General features: G+C 28.9%; 1 protein-coding gene across 1 annotated transcript; it reads left to right on the top strand.

Moving 5' to 3' along the window:
• Positions 1-1,754: 1,754 nt before the first annotated feature.
• On the top strand, positions 1,755-13,755 carry Y-y (yellow-y). The gene is made up of 7 exons (XM_033349170.2): positions 1,755-1,868; positions 4,408-4,714; positions 8,406-8,535; positions 10,672-10,834; positions 11,362-11,721; positions 12,590-12,778; positions 13,411-13,755. Exons 2-7 carry the CDS (start codon positions 4,453-4,455, stop codon positions 13,594-13,596), a joined length of 1,290 nt encoding a protein of 429 aa, XP_033205061.1. The 5' UTR covers positions 1,755-1,868; positions 4,408-4,452; the 3' UTR covers positions 13,597-13,755.
• The last annotated feature ends 295 nt before the right edge of the window (positions 13,756-14,050 follow it).

The following is a 14,050-nucleotide window of genomic DNA, read 5'->3' as shown; positions in this document are numbered from 1 at the left end:
CTGGTTTCATAAATTACGAGATAATCAATAAGAATGATCGGTCTGGGCTCGAATTTATTTAACTCGGCTTAATCTTTCTATACATTGGTAATAAATTTCACTCGAGTTACAGAAAACTGAGTCTGATGTTAGATAGTATTATCCATTGTGCTGTTTGAGTTCATTCAATGGTAACTATTTCGCTAACCATGTATCTATTCTCATAAATGTCGGGACAAATTGATTACTTTATAGTAACGAGACTTCGTTGTTACAAAATTTTTTAATTAATAATAAATTTATGAGAAACATATCTATCAGCTTTTTTACAATACCAATATATTATAAATTTAAAATATTTATCAAAATGTTTATCAATAGTGTATCTCACTATTAAATATGCAATTTCTTAATTTGTATTAAATGTGTCATAATATATTATTATATTTGTTTTAAATCTCTTTTTTGTATCTCCTATACAAACTCAGTTTCAAAGTTAGGGCTCTAAGTTCACAACTTTCTAAGATTAAGAAACAAATTGTGTAATCAAAACTGTATTTATTAAATACTTCTATAATCGGTAGAAAATAACAAATATCCTGACAAGTACTCATTTCAATAATAAAATGAATTCTTTTTCGGTCTTATCCCTTAGGATAGGCAACGTCATATACACTATTCATTTATTTTGGGATTTTGTTTATCGATTGATATGTCTGAAATGTTGTTGTAAGAATATTAAACAGCAGTTTATAACCAATTATGCAAAGTACAAGCATATCCATAGTGGCTTTATACTATAAATTTATGTTCCAAAATATCGTATATGAATATAAACTTTACAATTAAACCTGAAGACAAAAATAATCGGTAACAGTCCTTTACATGTGATGTAAATAGATATCATCTGTTAATAGTATCATCTATCCATGTAACTTATTTATTATCATCTATCTTTTATTTTATTCTACTGTGATATGTATGAGTGGTATGAAGTACCTTCAGATGAATCATGCTGACTGAAATCTATGTACATATATATTTGTTCCAAAGAATGAATTAGAAGAAACATAATTTTAATCTTTATCTATACTACTATCAATTCTGATACCAGACACAATTTTAGCCTTTATTTATACTTCTATTAATTTCGACATCGAATTCCACGCATACCTTTTATTTTCTATCAATTTCACAAACTCTTCACATACTATTTAGCAAACTATAAACTTTCTCTTGAATTATTCATAATTTTCATATTATATGTTGATACTGGTACATTATCCAATGTACCATTTTATTTTACACATATTATGTTATAGTAATATTTGCTAAATTGTAGAGCGTTTGAATAACTGAGTTCAGTCAAGTTCATTCAGAAGGATACTGTTTGCACTCTAGAAAAATACCTCATAATTTGATTATTATAATCCAATAATTATGTAAGAATCACCCTTGTAAATAGTTAAGCTTATATCAGCATTCAATCAACATTCCTGTATAATGTTTTTCTCTTAGCATAGCTGTCGATTTGTCTTTTTTCTTAGAACTACTTTTCTCCAAGCAAGATAACCATTTACCGGTTTCGCCTATAAGTTGTTTCATTTGATATTCCGGAAAAAGTAATTTTTACTTTGGACCTAAGTCAACTAAATTTCTTCAAGTGGGAGCTAGCAACACCACATTAGGACAAGTGTAAGTAGACGAGTGAAGGTGTACATGAACGTTTGGTAAATATGTGTTAAATGAACTGAGTACATATATAGCAGTACCCATTCGCAAGAATCAACAGTTTACTTGTACTCTTCGTTACTGACTTTCTCACTTCGTACTTCGTTCTTCGTATTTCATTTCGAAGGTGAAGCCATCGACAAACCTATCAGAAAGAGGTAAAAATTCTATCATTCATAAAATAAGGAAAAATATGTGATTTCAAGCAGCATAATGGTGTCAAAAACTAGTGTTCGCTTGCCGAGCTTAATGATGGTGGCGGTGAAATTAATTTGTGAATAAAAGAAATGGCTGCATAAGTGTTAGTATGCAAGGAAATTTTTTATTTTAAAATTGGACATTGTGCAACAACATGGAAGATATGTAGCGGCCCATTTTGATACTTGGAATATTAATTACAGCCATCGATTGTGTAACATTGTGCAGATGACAAAATTTTATATCGAAACTTGATACATTCCATATATTAATCTCTTTCACTTAACTATTCTATTTCCTTTTCTTTCGTATTTCAAGGTATAACACATGCGTCTAAAATGAAAAAGAGATTTTTGAAAATTTTATTTCATTCTACTTTATTCCGTGAAATTTCACTTAGATTCCTTGTATCTGCTTAACATTTTCTATATCTTAATTCTTCTGAACAAAATTGAATACTTCGTCAATTTAATAAGTCATTACTCAGTACTACATAACGGAGTTATTTATTTCTCAAATTTTTTAAAAAGGTTTAGATTTCAAAATAAAATTTCGTTATCATTCCGTAACAAATTCTTTTGTAATTCTACAAACATCATTAACATCATTAACATTTTGTAATTCTACAAACATCATTCCTTTGATATATAATTTTTAACGTAACTCACAAGTTAACATCACTTTCATAATTTTAACAAAGAAGGAGTTATTATTTTTTGTTATTGCCAAATTATGTAAATTACACATTGTATAAATTATAAATTTCGATATACTTTAGTGTGTGTATACCACAGTTATATACAAAATTACATTATTATTGAACATTAAACAGAATTATTTTTTCTGAAAATTTTAATTACTACAATATGAGATACATCATTACAAGAAGTGAAATAAGTTATCCATTTTTTGAACAACAAGAAAGCAAATTTTCTGTTTGGATTAGAAAAACTCCCAAAGATATGAGTACTACTCGTTCAATTATAACAGATATAAATACAATTGATTTATGTCGCTGTCACGCTGTCGACATCTTGCAGCAAGATTATATTGCCTACGTTGTATTATATACAACGGTAGTGAAACTTGGCACGTGCCAGGTTGTTTTCCATTTCTGCTCGCGCTCAGCGAAGTGGAATTGGCTGCGTTTATCATGCATGCCTCGCGAGAACAAGATTTATTCATATATAGCTAATTTCCGGAATTTCATCGTGCAAACTGTATCACATATACATATTCATATAACCATATACAGCCACTTCGTATAAGGAAAGACGAGGATCTCTCACATTTTGAATCCAATTTCATATTTCCTTTGATTTATTATATCTATATCTATTATGTCTGCATTACAGTGTATAGTATTATGCATTGCAAACGCATTTTAATAATTTGGTTTTATCTATCATTGCTTTTTATTATTTTCTGCTGAAGTTGTTATTTTTTAAAACTAAATAAACCATATCATCTGTTAAGCTTTATATGAAACTTTCTAGATAATTTCAAATAGGCAAATTTGCAGGTTAAAGATGTTACCTAAATCGTATAAAAGTGTGTTATTCACGTTCAATAGAGAAATATTCTTCTACTTTAAGACGCATGAAGTGTTTAGAAACACGAGTTGATTTCCGGGCTTTTAGTTTACGGGCATCTAATTTCTTAGCTTTCTTCAGTTGTCCCTATTTTTTATTATATTACTTAGTAATACAATGATATGAAAAATATAAAAATATGGCTTAGTAAGATATTATTATGCATACATTACAGAGATTTATGTTAAAAAAATATAAGTTCTAAATATTAGTTTGATGCATTTCTACTACACTGAAGCAGAATTAACATATACTGTCGTATACATATGATGTCAGTGTGACTGAAAGTAATTCATACTTTTACTACTTGTTGACGTGAAAATAATTTAAGTTATTAAAATACTACAAAGTTTGCCACATTGAGAAATTAGCGTTAATATTTGTTCAATAGCAAACAACTTTTCGGAGTCATTTTTCGCGTGTCACTCATATTTGTTCCATTTTCTTTTATGTCGATCATTTGACTCATTTATCGTCGTATCAAATCGAAGTGAAAGTTCCAGTTAGTACAATAATATTACCGATAAGAATCAGAGTTGAGTACAAGTTCAGAAAAAATAATGAGTAGTAATATGATATATTAGTTTGAAACATATACTTCCAACTGACGTATGTGCGGTTATTTATCTTCCTTTCAATCGCACCATAAAATATACGGAAGATTTACAAAATAATTGCCTGGAATTATTTTGTAAACAACACAGGGAAAATATTGCCAACAATTTACAATCACTAAATCTTGCCATTAATCACAGAATTTGTTCAATCATTCTTTTTTTTAATACATATATTTTATTTGGAATCTAATGAATTGGAAAAATTCTATGTACTTAAGTATAATCCATCTAAGGAAAGTAAATTTGAATGTGATCGAGTAAGCTATTCGACATTTTTTACTATTTTAAAGGACCAATTATAAATTGTGAGATTGTCGGCCTAAGCTATCGTAGGAATGTTTCGCGAATTTCTTTTCGTGAGTTTACTATATCTGGGAACCAAGAGCGTCGATGGACTTCAAAGATGGGGCACACAGTTCGGGCAAGCACCTGTGTTAGAAAGATTTTTCTGGAGAACGGTGGATTTCGCCTATCCAGATGAAGCCAGCAGAAAAATGGCAATGATGAAAGGAGAATTCATTCCAGAAAACGCGTTGCCTGTTGGTATAGAAATTTGGAGAAACAAGCTGTTCGTCACGGTACCGAGATGGCGCAATGGTAAGTTGAACGTATATATTGTAATATTTTATAATATCAATTTATTGTTTATATATTAGCTCATTCCCATTTTGGTATATTAGGAAAATTGATAAAAGAGTATAAAACTTTAGTATTTTATTTTACATCTTCTAATAATTTACTTCTAATATCACGAATACTAGGTACATGGTAACTATGAGAAGCGTCCTTTTCTTCTTTGAAAGTAGTTCGAGATTTTTTATCACGGAATAACTAATCATAATTCGCAGCTACTATTGTTACATTAATAAAATTCAAACATTTATTTTCTTATGGAAAATGAAATGCTTCTACCGAGACGTATTTGAAAATTAGTCAAAAAAAGAGTTGCTCGGCAAACAGGAACGATATGAACATTTAGATGAATGTCTCGTGTCAGGGACCGGAAGTTACATTAAACACAATGTACAGAAGATCACTGCAGGCAGTGCGCGCCTGTAGAACCTCGTCTGGCCGACTTCCGGCTCGCGACAAAAAGTGCCGAAAACTGTGCGAGCGATTTCAATGGAGCATTTCTATGTCTCCGCTAGCCTCCGCCTCCACTTCAACCCAAATCCTCCACCCAACACTATTGCCCAGGAGGGAACCAGGGGTGAATGGGCTTATTCTCTCCTGTGCTCTTTCATTTCCCACTTTTTTCTTGCTCTTGATGGTTTACGTTTATTATACACGTTGGCGCGCGCCAGGTCATTGTGTATAAAACAAAAAAGTCGACAATGCTCACACATCGTGTACAATCTTTCATATCGCTATCTTTAACCTCTCTACTTTTCGATACTCAAATCTGCGGCTTTTTTTGATTTTTGGATATTGTTTTTGCTTCTTGTTATGGTTGCGAACTTGTATTTCACCTCTTCTAACTCGTGCTATTTTATTTTGCGTCCTCATTCGTAATCGTTGCATTAAAAATTATAAATTTATTTTCTATTATAAGTTATTGAAGATTTAAAACATACATTTAATTTAAAAACTGTATATTCGTTTATTTATTCCGCTAAAATATGATAAATTATATAAAATGTATGACAACTATTTGTCGACTTTCTGAATTTGATGTCACTTATTAGTGATATCACTTTTAGTAAAAGGGTATCCTTTAATATGATACATGTGTGTGTATATATAGGTAAATCCACAAAGGTTAACAAAAAAATGTTACGATAACGAATATTTTTGAGATGTTCGAGAGAATGACTAAACATGTATTTAATTCTAAGATCAATTAATTCAATCAATTTTGGTCATGTGAGATTTGTTGATAGCGTATTGGACTCCTGTATCTCATTTAGTATATGCATGCAAAAACTCGAAAATGTAACATCATATTTTTTTCTATAATTTTCATATAATATTTACAAGTTCCTTCACATGAAATTTATAATATGTTAAGGAACGTTTAATATCACGTAATATGTTTCATGGTGTTACGCGATATTATATAATTAACCAATCGTGGCAATTTATTTGTTGTTCCTTTTCTACTTTCCTTTCCTTTCTATATTATTATTTTGAACCATTTCAGATACTTAATTGACTTCAGCTCCTTCAACGTGTTCATTTTTTCTTACGCAACAAATATTTATTGTTCATTTTTCGTCTCACTGTTCTTCAGTGTACCTACCGTTTTCCTCTTTCTCTTCTTTCGCTTTTGCCATTTCCCATTTATATTTCCTTTCTATTCTTGCCATCTCACCAGTCTCCTGAAACTTCTATAAATGCGTCAAAGCCCACCGTAGTTGGTATTGTTTTAAGGCCAACTTTTTTATACGGCGACTGCTTTGTTTGGATCGTTCTTTCTTCTAATGTCAGCTTTACTTGGACCGTCCAACAGAGGATATGAAATACTAAGAGAGAAAGGGAAGGAAAGAGAGTGTGCCATTCAATTGAACTCGGAAAGTTGTAAACTGCATGGTCTTTTACGAATAATATAGAACTCTCATATAGTTAATGTAGCTAATTTCGCACTATCATAGATAATAACAAAAAATTAGGCATATAATCGCTAATAAGGATAGCTTAAATAATTAAATACTATATAACTTAATTCTACATTATAATTTATTATAATATACCATATATAATAATATACTACATGTCTCATTACAATATACATTGAAATTATATAAGCTGACTCCCTACATGTAATTTTTTTAGAATATTTTGATAAATTGATCGTAAATTTAATAATAGATTCGGTGAATAATAGCTTGCCACGGCACGTATTTACTCAAAAATTCAAGTTATTATTATGACGCGTCGTACATACAAAAAATTTTCTTTAATATAAAATCTAACAGTGTTACAATGGGGTAACTAAATGCTATTCTAATCTCAAAAATTTCAAACATTTTTCAAAATGTTCAGCGACAAGGTCTGCATGTCTTTTTAGAGTATCAAACGCAATATTGGAGTGTAGTGATCGTGTGACAACCTCGTCACGCAAACCTCGTGACATATCAAAAATGTTTTGCTCATTACCGTAGGCACACTTTCCACCGTATTATATACCTTCGTGTAATGCCAGTTCGACTATGCAATTTACGAAATTTTTAAGATAATGCTAGATGAACTGGATATAGCTCGATAAGATTGAAAGGTCAGGAATTCCACGTGTCAATAATTCAATGGCTTTCTGTCAGTCACGCGATTATATCAATCATATGAGCGTGTCGCACATTCTTATAATAATGTGCATATTTAATCAAGTAACAGTGATGCTCAATTTAATGAAGGAAATAATAATAAATGATTAATTTATACAACTATGAAAATTATTTATAAATAATTAAACAAATAGACTTTGAAATCTCTATTATTTATTAATTAAATTTTTCTGTGATATTTTATGAGAAAGAAATTGTATTTTAACTTTTTATTTCATTTTTATAAATTAGCAATATTGTAAGTTTATCAATTGTACATAGATTTGGAAATTATACTGTCATATATATTTTCTATATACTATATATTCTTAATGTAAATATAAATGTAGCAAATTGCAGGATTTAAATAAAGTGACAATTTCAAAGCAGGATTTACTCATTTATGTAATTGCGAAACAAATTGTTATTAAGAATTTATTTGTATTAAATGTGTGATGATAAGTATGTTAATTATTTGCACAATATATCAATTCTTTTAAACGAACATTTTTTGTATATGTATTATGAAATCATAAAAGACAAAATACACATTAAGATTTTAGGCTGATGTGATAACGATCCATATTTTCTATTACTTATTTTTAGAAGATTAAATTACTGCAACACAACATAAACTATTACTATGATATTTGCAATTGCGTTAAAATTTATTATACATTTCGTAGCATTTTTAAACAGTATTTTTCGTAATATTTTTACTTTTTATTAGTTTATATATATACATATATAAATTTAATTGTGTTTGAAGACATGAAACATTTTTATATGCAAAATAGAATAACATATATAATCAAGAATCATTAATTATTAAAGTATAGAAGAATATTTTACTTTTAAAGTCAATTAAATACCATCAATATTAAATTACATTTTCAATATTTCTAATGTATTCTTAATCAGATAACATAAATAAATATTCAAGACCAAAGAGTAAAATATCTATTGAATCTAATACACTAGAGTTTGCGCAATTCTATAAAAAATAATTCACTTTTCGTTAATTATAGGAATACCGGCGACATTAAACTACATATCGCTCGACACAAATCGAGGTGGTTCACCGAAGCTCACCCCTTATCCGAATTGGGCACAAAACAAAGCTGGAGCTTGTGGTAGTGCAATTACTACTGCTTATAGGTACGTAATGTTTTGTATGTATTTAATGGCGGCATACATATACACATACGTACACTTAGGAATAAACTATTTTTCCCTTTTTTCAAGATTTATATGTTTTCCCATTTACCATTTTCTTGTATTTTCAATGCTTCGAGGTCGACATCGATTCCCTAACATAGCTATAATATACGTAGTATCCCAAATTTAAATATCAAAACTTTAGAAGCATGTAGAGAATCGATGAATTAAGAAAAAAATTCTTTAGAGATTTGCTCATTTTTGCTCTATTTTAGAGAAAATCGCGAGAAAGGAAATGGAAAGGATCTCGTTTTTTCACTTATTCATTTACACTCATTTATTCGTGTTATCATCTATTTTATAGAAATACAGTTCAAAATGTAGCGATGTAATCTTGTAGCAATATAAGCATTACATCTAACATTGACAAGCCTAATTGCAATTAGATATAGCCTTGGTGACATTTAGCGCACTGCAGTGACGCGCATACGGTTACGACTCGGTCGCTGAGAATAAATAATTGTAAATCAATAATTAAAAAAGCGAAAACTGTCCCCGACACGTTGTCGAAGATTTGATATTTAAACCAGGGATACCCTGCATATATACATCTATACATGCAAGCATGTAGCACTATTGTAGTTGTGGTAACATTACTCAAGACGTAACATCACATTGATTGAATTGTAGCATAAAAGTGAAAATAGCACCTATCCAATTAGTTAGTTAAAAGTGAAATATGACATTTTCTATTATTTCCTATTTCTCATCGCTTCTCATTGCGAAACAGATCTTACAAGAGAAACAGTTACTTTGTAAACGTTAACATGATTAATTATATTCGTTTTGTAACTTCTATTTGAATGTTAATTGCAATCTTCATTTTGTTTAAAATGGAACAACGTGGAATGAATAGTGACCATTCTGAAAGAAGGGAAAAGTAGACGATAAAATCGTATAGAATAGATTAGATTTTGATCCATATAGCAGATATACTCTGTAGAAAATATCCCGACTGAATAATACATTTGTCTGTTATTAAATCTCAAATGTGTGGGAACATTCTCTCGCTTTTCCTTGTTTAACACACGGAGAAATAACAGATTTCCTACACATAATTATTAATTTATCATATTAGTAAATACGTAAGTTACAAGTTGTAAGTTGCACAATTCTATTACAAAAACAATTTTTACAATTTTCCAAAATACAAGTTTAGTCACTAATATTCTTAATACATTTTATAAGTGTTCATAGCATGATTATCTGTCTCATTACATACATATATATAGAATAAACAATTATAAATATTATATAATAAATTATACAATACAATATACAGTAATATGCTTGAAAATAAAACTCTGTTTTATTGTTTAACAAAAGATGTTATAAAGTAGCGCTATCAATATCAACATATAAGTTACAAAATTTTTCCAATAATATTATTACTTTTACAAAGATTCTTTTTATTTTCTAACTAGTAAATTGTGAAATATTACGATCTTAGATTTAAATAAGTTTTTACTACGATTGGATGTTATGTTTTTGGTTTTTCAAAAGACAAACGTATGTTGAGCAGCGTTTTTACGCCCACGTATCATGAACATAACAATTACAATTCTCTGAATAAGTAAATATTACTTATTGAATAATTATATTATAGTTTATAGAATCCAATTAATTCGTTTTTTCAGTTTAGTAAATTGTAAAAACTACAAATTAAAATTCATCCATTGTGTTATTACGCTGAACTGGGCACGACTTTTACTTCATTCGTTTGCTTTATTATAGATCTATTATGAAAATATTGATACATTAATTGTTGCAAAAATATGATAAAAACTACTATACTATATGTATATGTTCTACTAAAATGGAAAATATGAAAGTATGGAAATATGTATACAACTTTCGAAAAATTGGATGAAAACCTATTGTCAAAAAAGATATGGAAAATAACGTGAAGTTACAAGGAGTTGAATTCTGGATATTGTATCCAAAAAATTTATAAAAATTGTTGATAATAATCGATCTGTTAACATAAAATGCGACAGAACTTAAATTTCATATAGGAAGCATTCAAGTATATTTCATCGAAACAATAAGAAATTTAGTATTATTATTCCATTCCAGAATACACGCAGACGTCTGTGACAGACTCTGGGTGTTGGATACTGGTACGATAGGTATTGGAAACACTACGATACAGGCATGTCCCTACACTCTGAATGTCTTTGATTTAACAACAGATAAAATTTTAAGGCAATATAGATTGAGGGCTGAAGATATTAATATGGTACGTACAGCTGTATAATATAAAATTATATAATATTGACATGAAACAAAAGTGTACATATATATTCATATTAACGTAAAACTATAGTAGTCTACAAACAGACTTGGTTGTGGGATATTTTAAATAAACTATAACAATTAAGTCGTAAGATTTTTGTCTTAACCTAATTGATTGAACTGATACGATAAGCAGTAAAACAGATCAATTTAAGCTCAAATGTTCTTTTTCCTCATTAGAGGTAATATTATATCACATTGTATCAAAGTTATTTTACGTAACTCATATGTTATTAATCCATATAAGTATGGATTATATATGCACATATATACATATTTTATATACATATATGCGTATGCCACTTTCGGAGAATTTAAAATAATTGTTTGTTTTTACTGTCTTGAAACTACAAATTGCATATGTGCATAAATTTTTCGCTGCTGAAAAAATGGTTGTATCAGATGGTATTTGCAACTGTTTTATTCCACAACATAACAGGTTATGTAAACGAATTAAAATTCTTCATATAGAACACTTTCATCGCCAATATTGCAGTCGATTTGGGAAAAGGCGGTTGCGATGACGCTTTCGCCTATATGTCTGACGAACTTGGATATGGGCTGATCGTATATTCTTGGGAACAAAATAAATCTTGGCGACTTACACATAGCTATTTCATGCCGGACCCTCTGGCCGGGGACTACAATATCGGTGGTATAAATTTCCAATGGGGTGAAGAAGGGGTCTTCGGTATGAGTTTATCCCCTATCGCTGCCAATGGATATAGGACATTATTCTTTCATCCTCTAAGTAGTAGAAGAGAATTTGCAGTTTCTACACGAATTTTAAGGGATGAAAACTTGTCTCAAGATAGTTACCATGAATTCCAGGTATGTGCACAATAGAAATAACAAATTACAATTATTAGTACTATTAATACTAAAATTATACTACTTTTGATACTTAATTGTGATATATCATAAAGGTATTGACAAGTTATTTATCCTTATGTTTAGTAATATTTTGAAAATAACCTTGTCGTAGTAGAAGATTACCCTTCAAAAAGAGAACTTATTAAATTGTCACAATTTTATATTATATATTTCGTTTTTATTATACCTTACACTATCTATATATTTCTTCGACTATGTAATTATTAAATTATGTATTCATTGGTTGATTAGGAAGGTACTTTCAAAGATATTTTTTATATTAATCATGAATATACTGCAAATATTTATGCATCTATGATGTATATAATACAGTACACGTATAAAATGTCCCAGATAAAATATTTATTATTTAGTTATGACCATAAAAATATGAATTTGAATAAATGTCTGGAATCTAGTAATGAAATTACAATACAAGTACAGATTGTGACAAAATTATAGAATCAAGCAAAACGAAACAGGAGCATATGCAGAAATATATGCGGAAGTGCATATATGATTTCGTTTTAAGCATTGCAATTATTTATGATTTTGCAATTTCATCATCATTTTATAATCCAAATGTTACATTCTTAATCTATTAACCGGACAATATTTTCTTGCTGATGTCGGGATGATTACATTTGGAATGAGTAGTTATTTCCATACGATATTATTTCATGGCGAACTATGCCATCATATCCAATAGAGTCGTTTATTTGACATGACCAAATATTTGATCTTACACGATTAAGAAGCTAATAACACAAACTATATATACTTTATAAAAAATGAAGTTATCGCTATTAATTATTAATATTGACAGGTTCTTCCTGAAAGAGGACCACTTGGCCATTGCACTTCTTCTATTATGGATGAAAATGGACTTCAATTTTTCAACTTAATCGATCAAAATGCAGTAGGCTGTTGGAATTCTGCGTTACCATATGCACCTGAAAACCATGCGGTCGTTGCTAGACACGACGAAGCTATGATATTCCCAGCAGATGTTAAGGTATAATTTGATATTTTATTTAAAAAAGATATTCCTAACCTTAATATACTTTTACTCCTTTTCATGTAATTTCACTTTCTGTCCAAAATGATAATTTCTTCTGGATTTATTATTTTCCACGTAATAAATTAATATTAAATTGTATCGTTGCAACTAAAATTTCAAAAGTTATTTGAGTAACAAGTAAGTGAATAACATTTTTCTTTCTTACAAAAGGGAGGTAAGCGTCGAGTAGTTCATCAGACATGTACTATTTTGATTTCAATGCTTTATGTAATATGTTCAAAAAGATTTATATTCATTTCTTATCCATTCAAAGTTTCAAAATACATTAAGCATTGATTCGTTCCGTTGAATGAAATCAAATGTGTATATTAAATCCAAAATAAAATTAAAAACTTAATATTTAGAAATTGATTTAAGTAAAATTTCAAATTAAAGTAATATTTAGAATTTATTTCGTGGCATTATTCAAACAATACTTTTACTTTTAAATATTTAGATATATTTGGAATTATAAGTACTCATCATAAAATATCTTTCACAATCTTTTACAATCATCGCTGTATTAATATATTTTGTACTACACATAAAACATTGAAAAATGACAAATGCAACTTTATCATTTCTAGGTAAATCGTGGTTTGTTATGGATTATATCAGATAGAATGCCAGTATTCTTACTGTCAACTTTGAACTACACCGACGTAAACTTTAGAATATTAACAATACCAGTTCGAGATGCGATCGCAGGTACAGTTTGTGAAAATGTATCTCCTTGGGGATACGTTAGCAATTCTCTTTGGTGGGAATCATAAAATCCCTTTTAAAAGTTACTAAAAAAGTAATACAATTGCAAATTTCTTGTAAAAGAAACTAATTATCTTAATTTTAATTCGCCTTCTTAAAAAACGAGTTGTTATAGATCAAATAATAAAGAAATAATAACAAAGAAATAAAGAAAAGTATTAAACAAATATTATTATCGTCTTTATTTTCCTTATCATCCTTTACATCTTCGACCTAAAATTTAAAAAAGTTCACAACATGAAATTTATAACATCAATAACAATCTTTATATTTTTTCTTATTCAACATTAAGAATCTGATTTTTGTTCTAGTATATATTCACGATTATGTTTTATTATGTGTTTATTATGTTGATTATAAAATTAAAAATTGAAAAGATCTTTTTTTCAATAAATTATACTTCAAAATTCTAGTAATAATATACAATTTTAGATTAACAAAAGATTTCATTGCCTACAGCAT

The sequence above is a fragment of the Bombus vancouverensis genome, chromosome 3, assembly GCF_051014615.1.
Source record: "Bombus vancouverensis nearcticus chromosome 3, iyBomVanc1_principal, whole genome shotgun sequence".
NCBI lineage: Eukaryota > Metazoa > Arthropoda > Insecta > Hymenoptera > Apidae > Bombus > Bombus vancouverensis.
Note: the sequence above shows the minus strand (reverse complement) of the source record. Positions and strands in the feature narration are given on the sequence as shown.

Coding starts and splice junctions, on each gene's coding strand:
- Y-y (XM_033349170.2), top strand. CDS start 4,453: ATGTTTCGCGAATTTCTTTTCGTGAGTTTACTATATCTGGGAACCAAG. Junction 8,536..10,671: donor GCAATTACTACTGCTTATAG/GTACGTAATGTT, acceptor ATTCCATTCCAG/AATACACGCAGACGTCTGTG. Junction 10,835..11,361: donor GGGCTGAAGATATTAATATG/GTACGTACAGCT, acceptor TTCTTCATATAG/AACACTTTCATCGCCAATAT.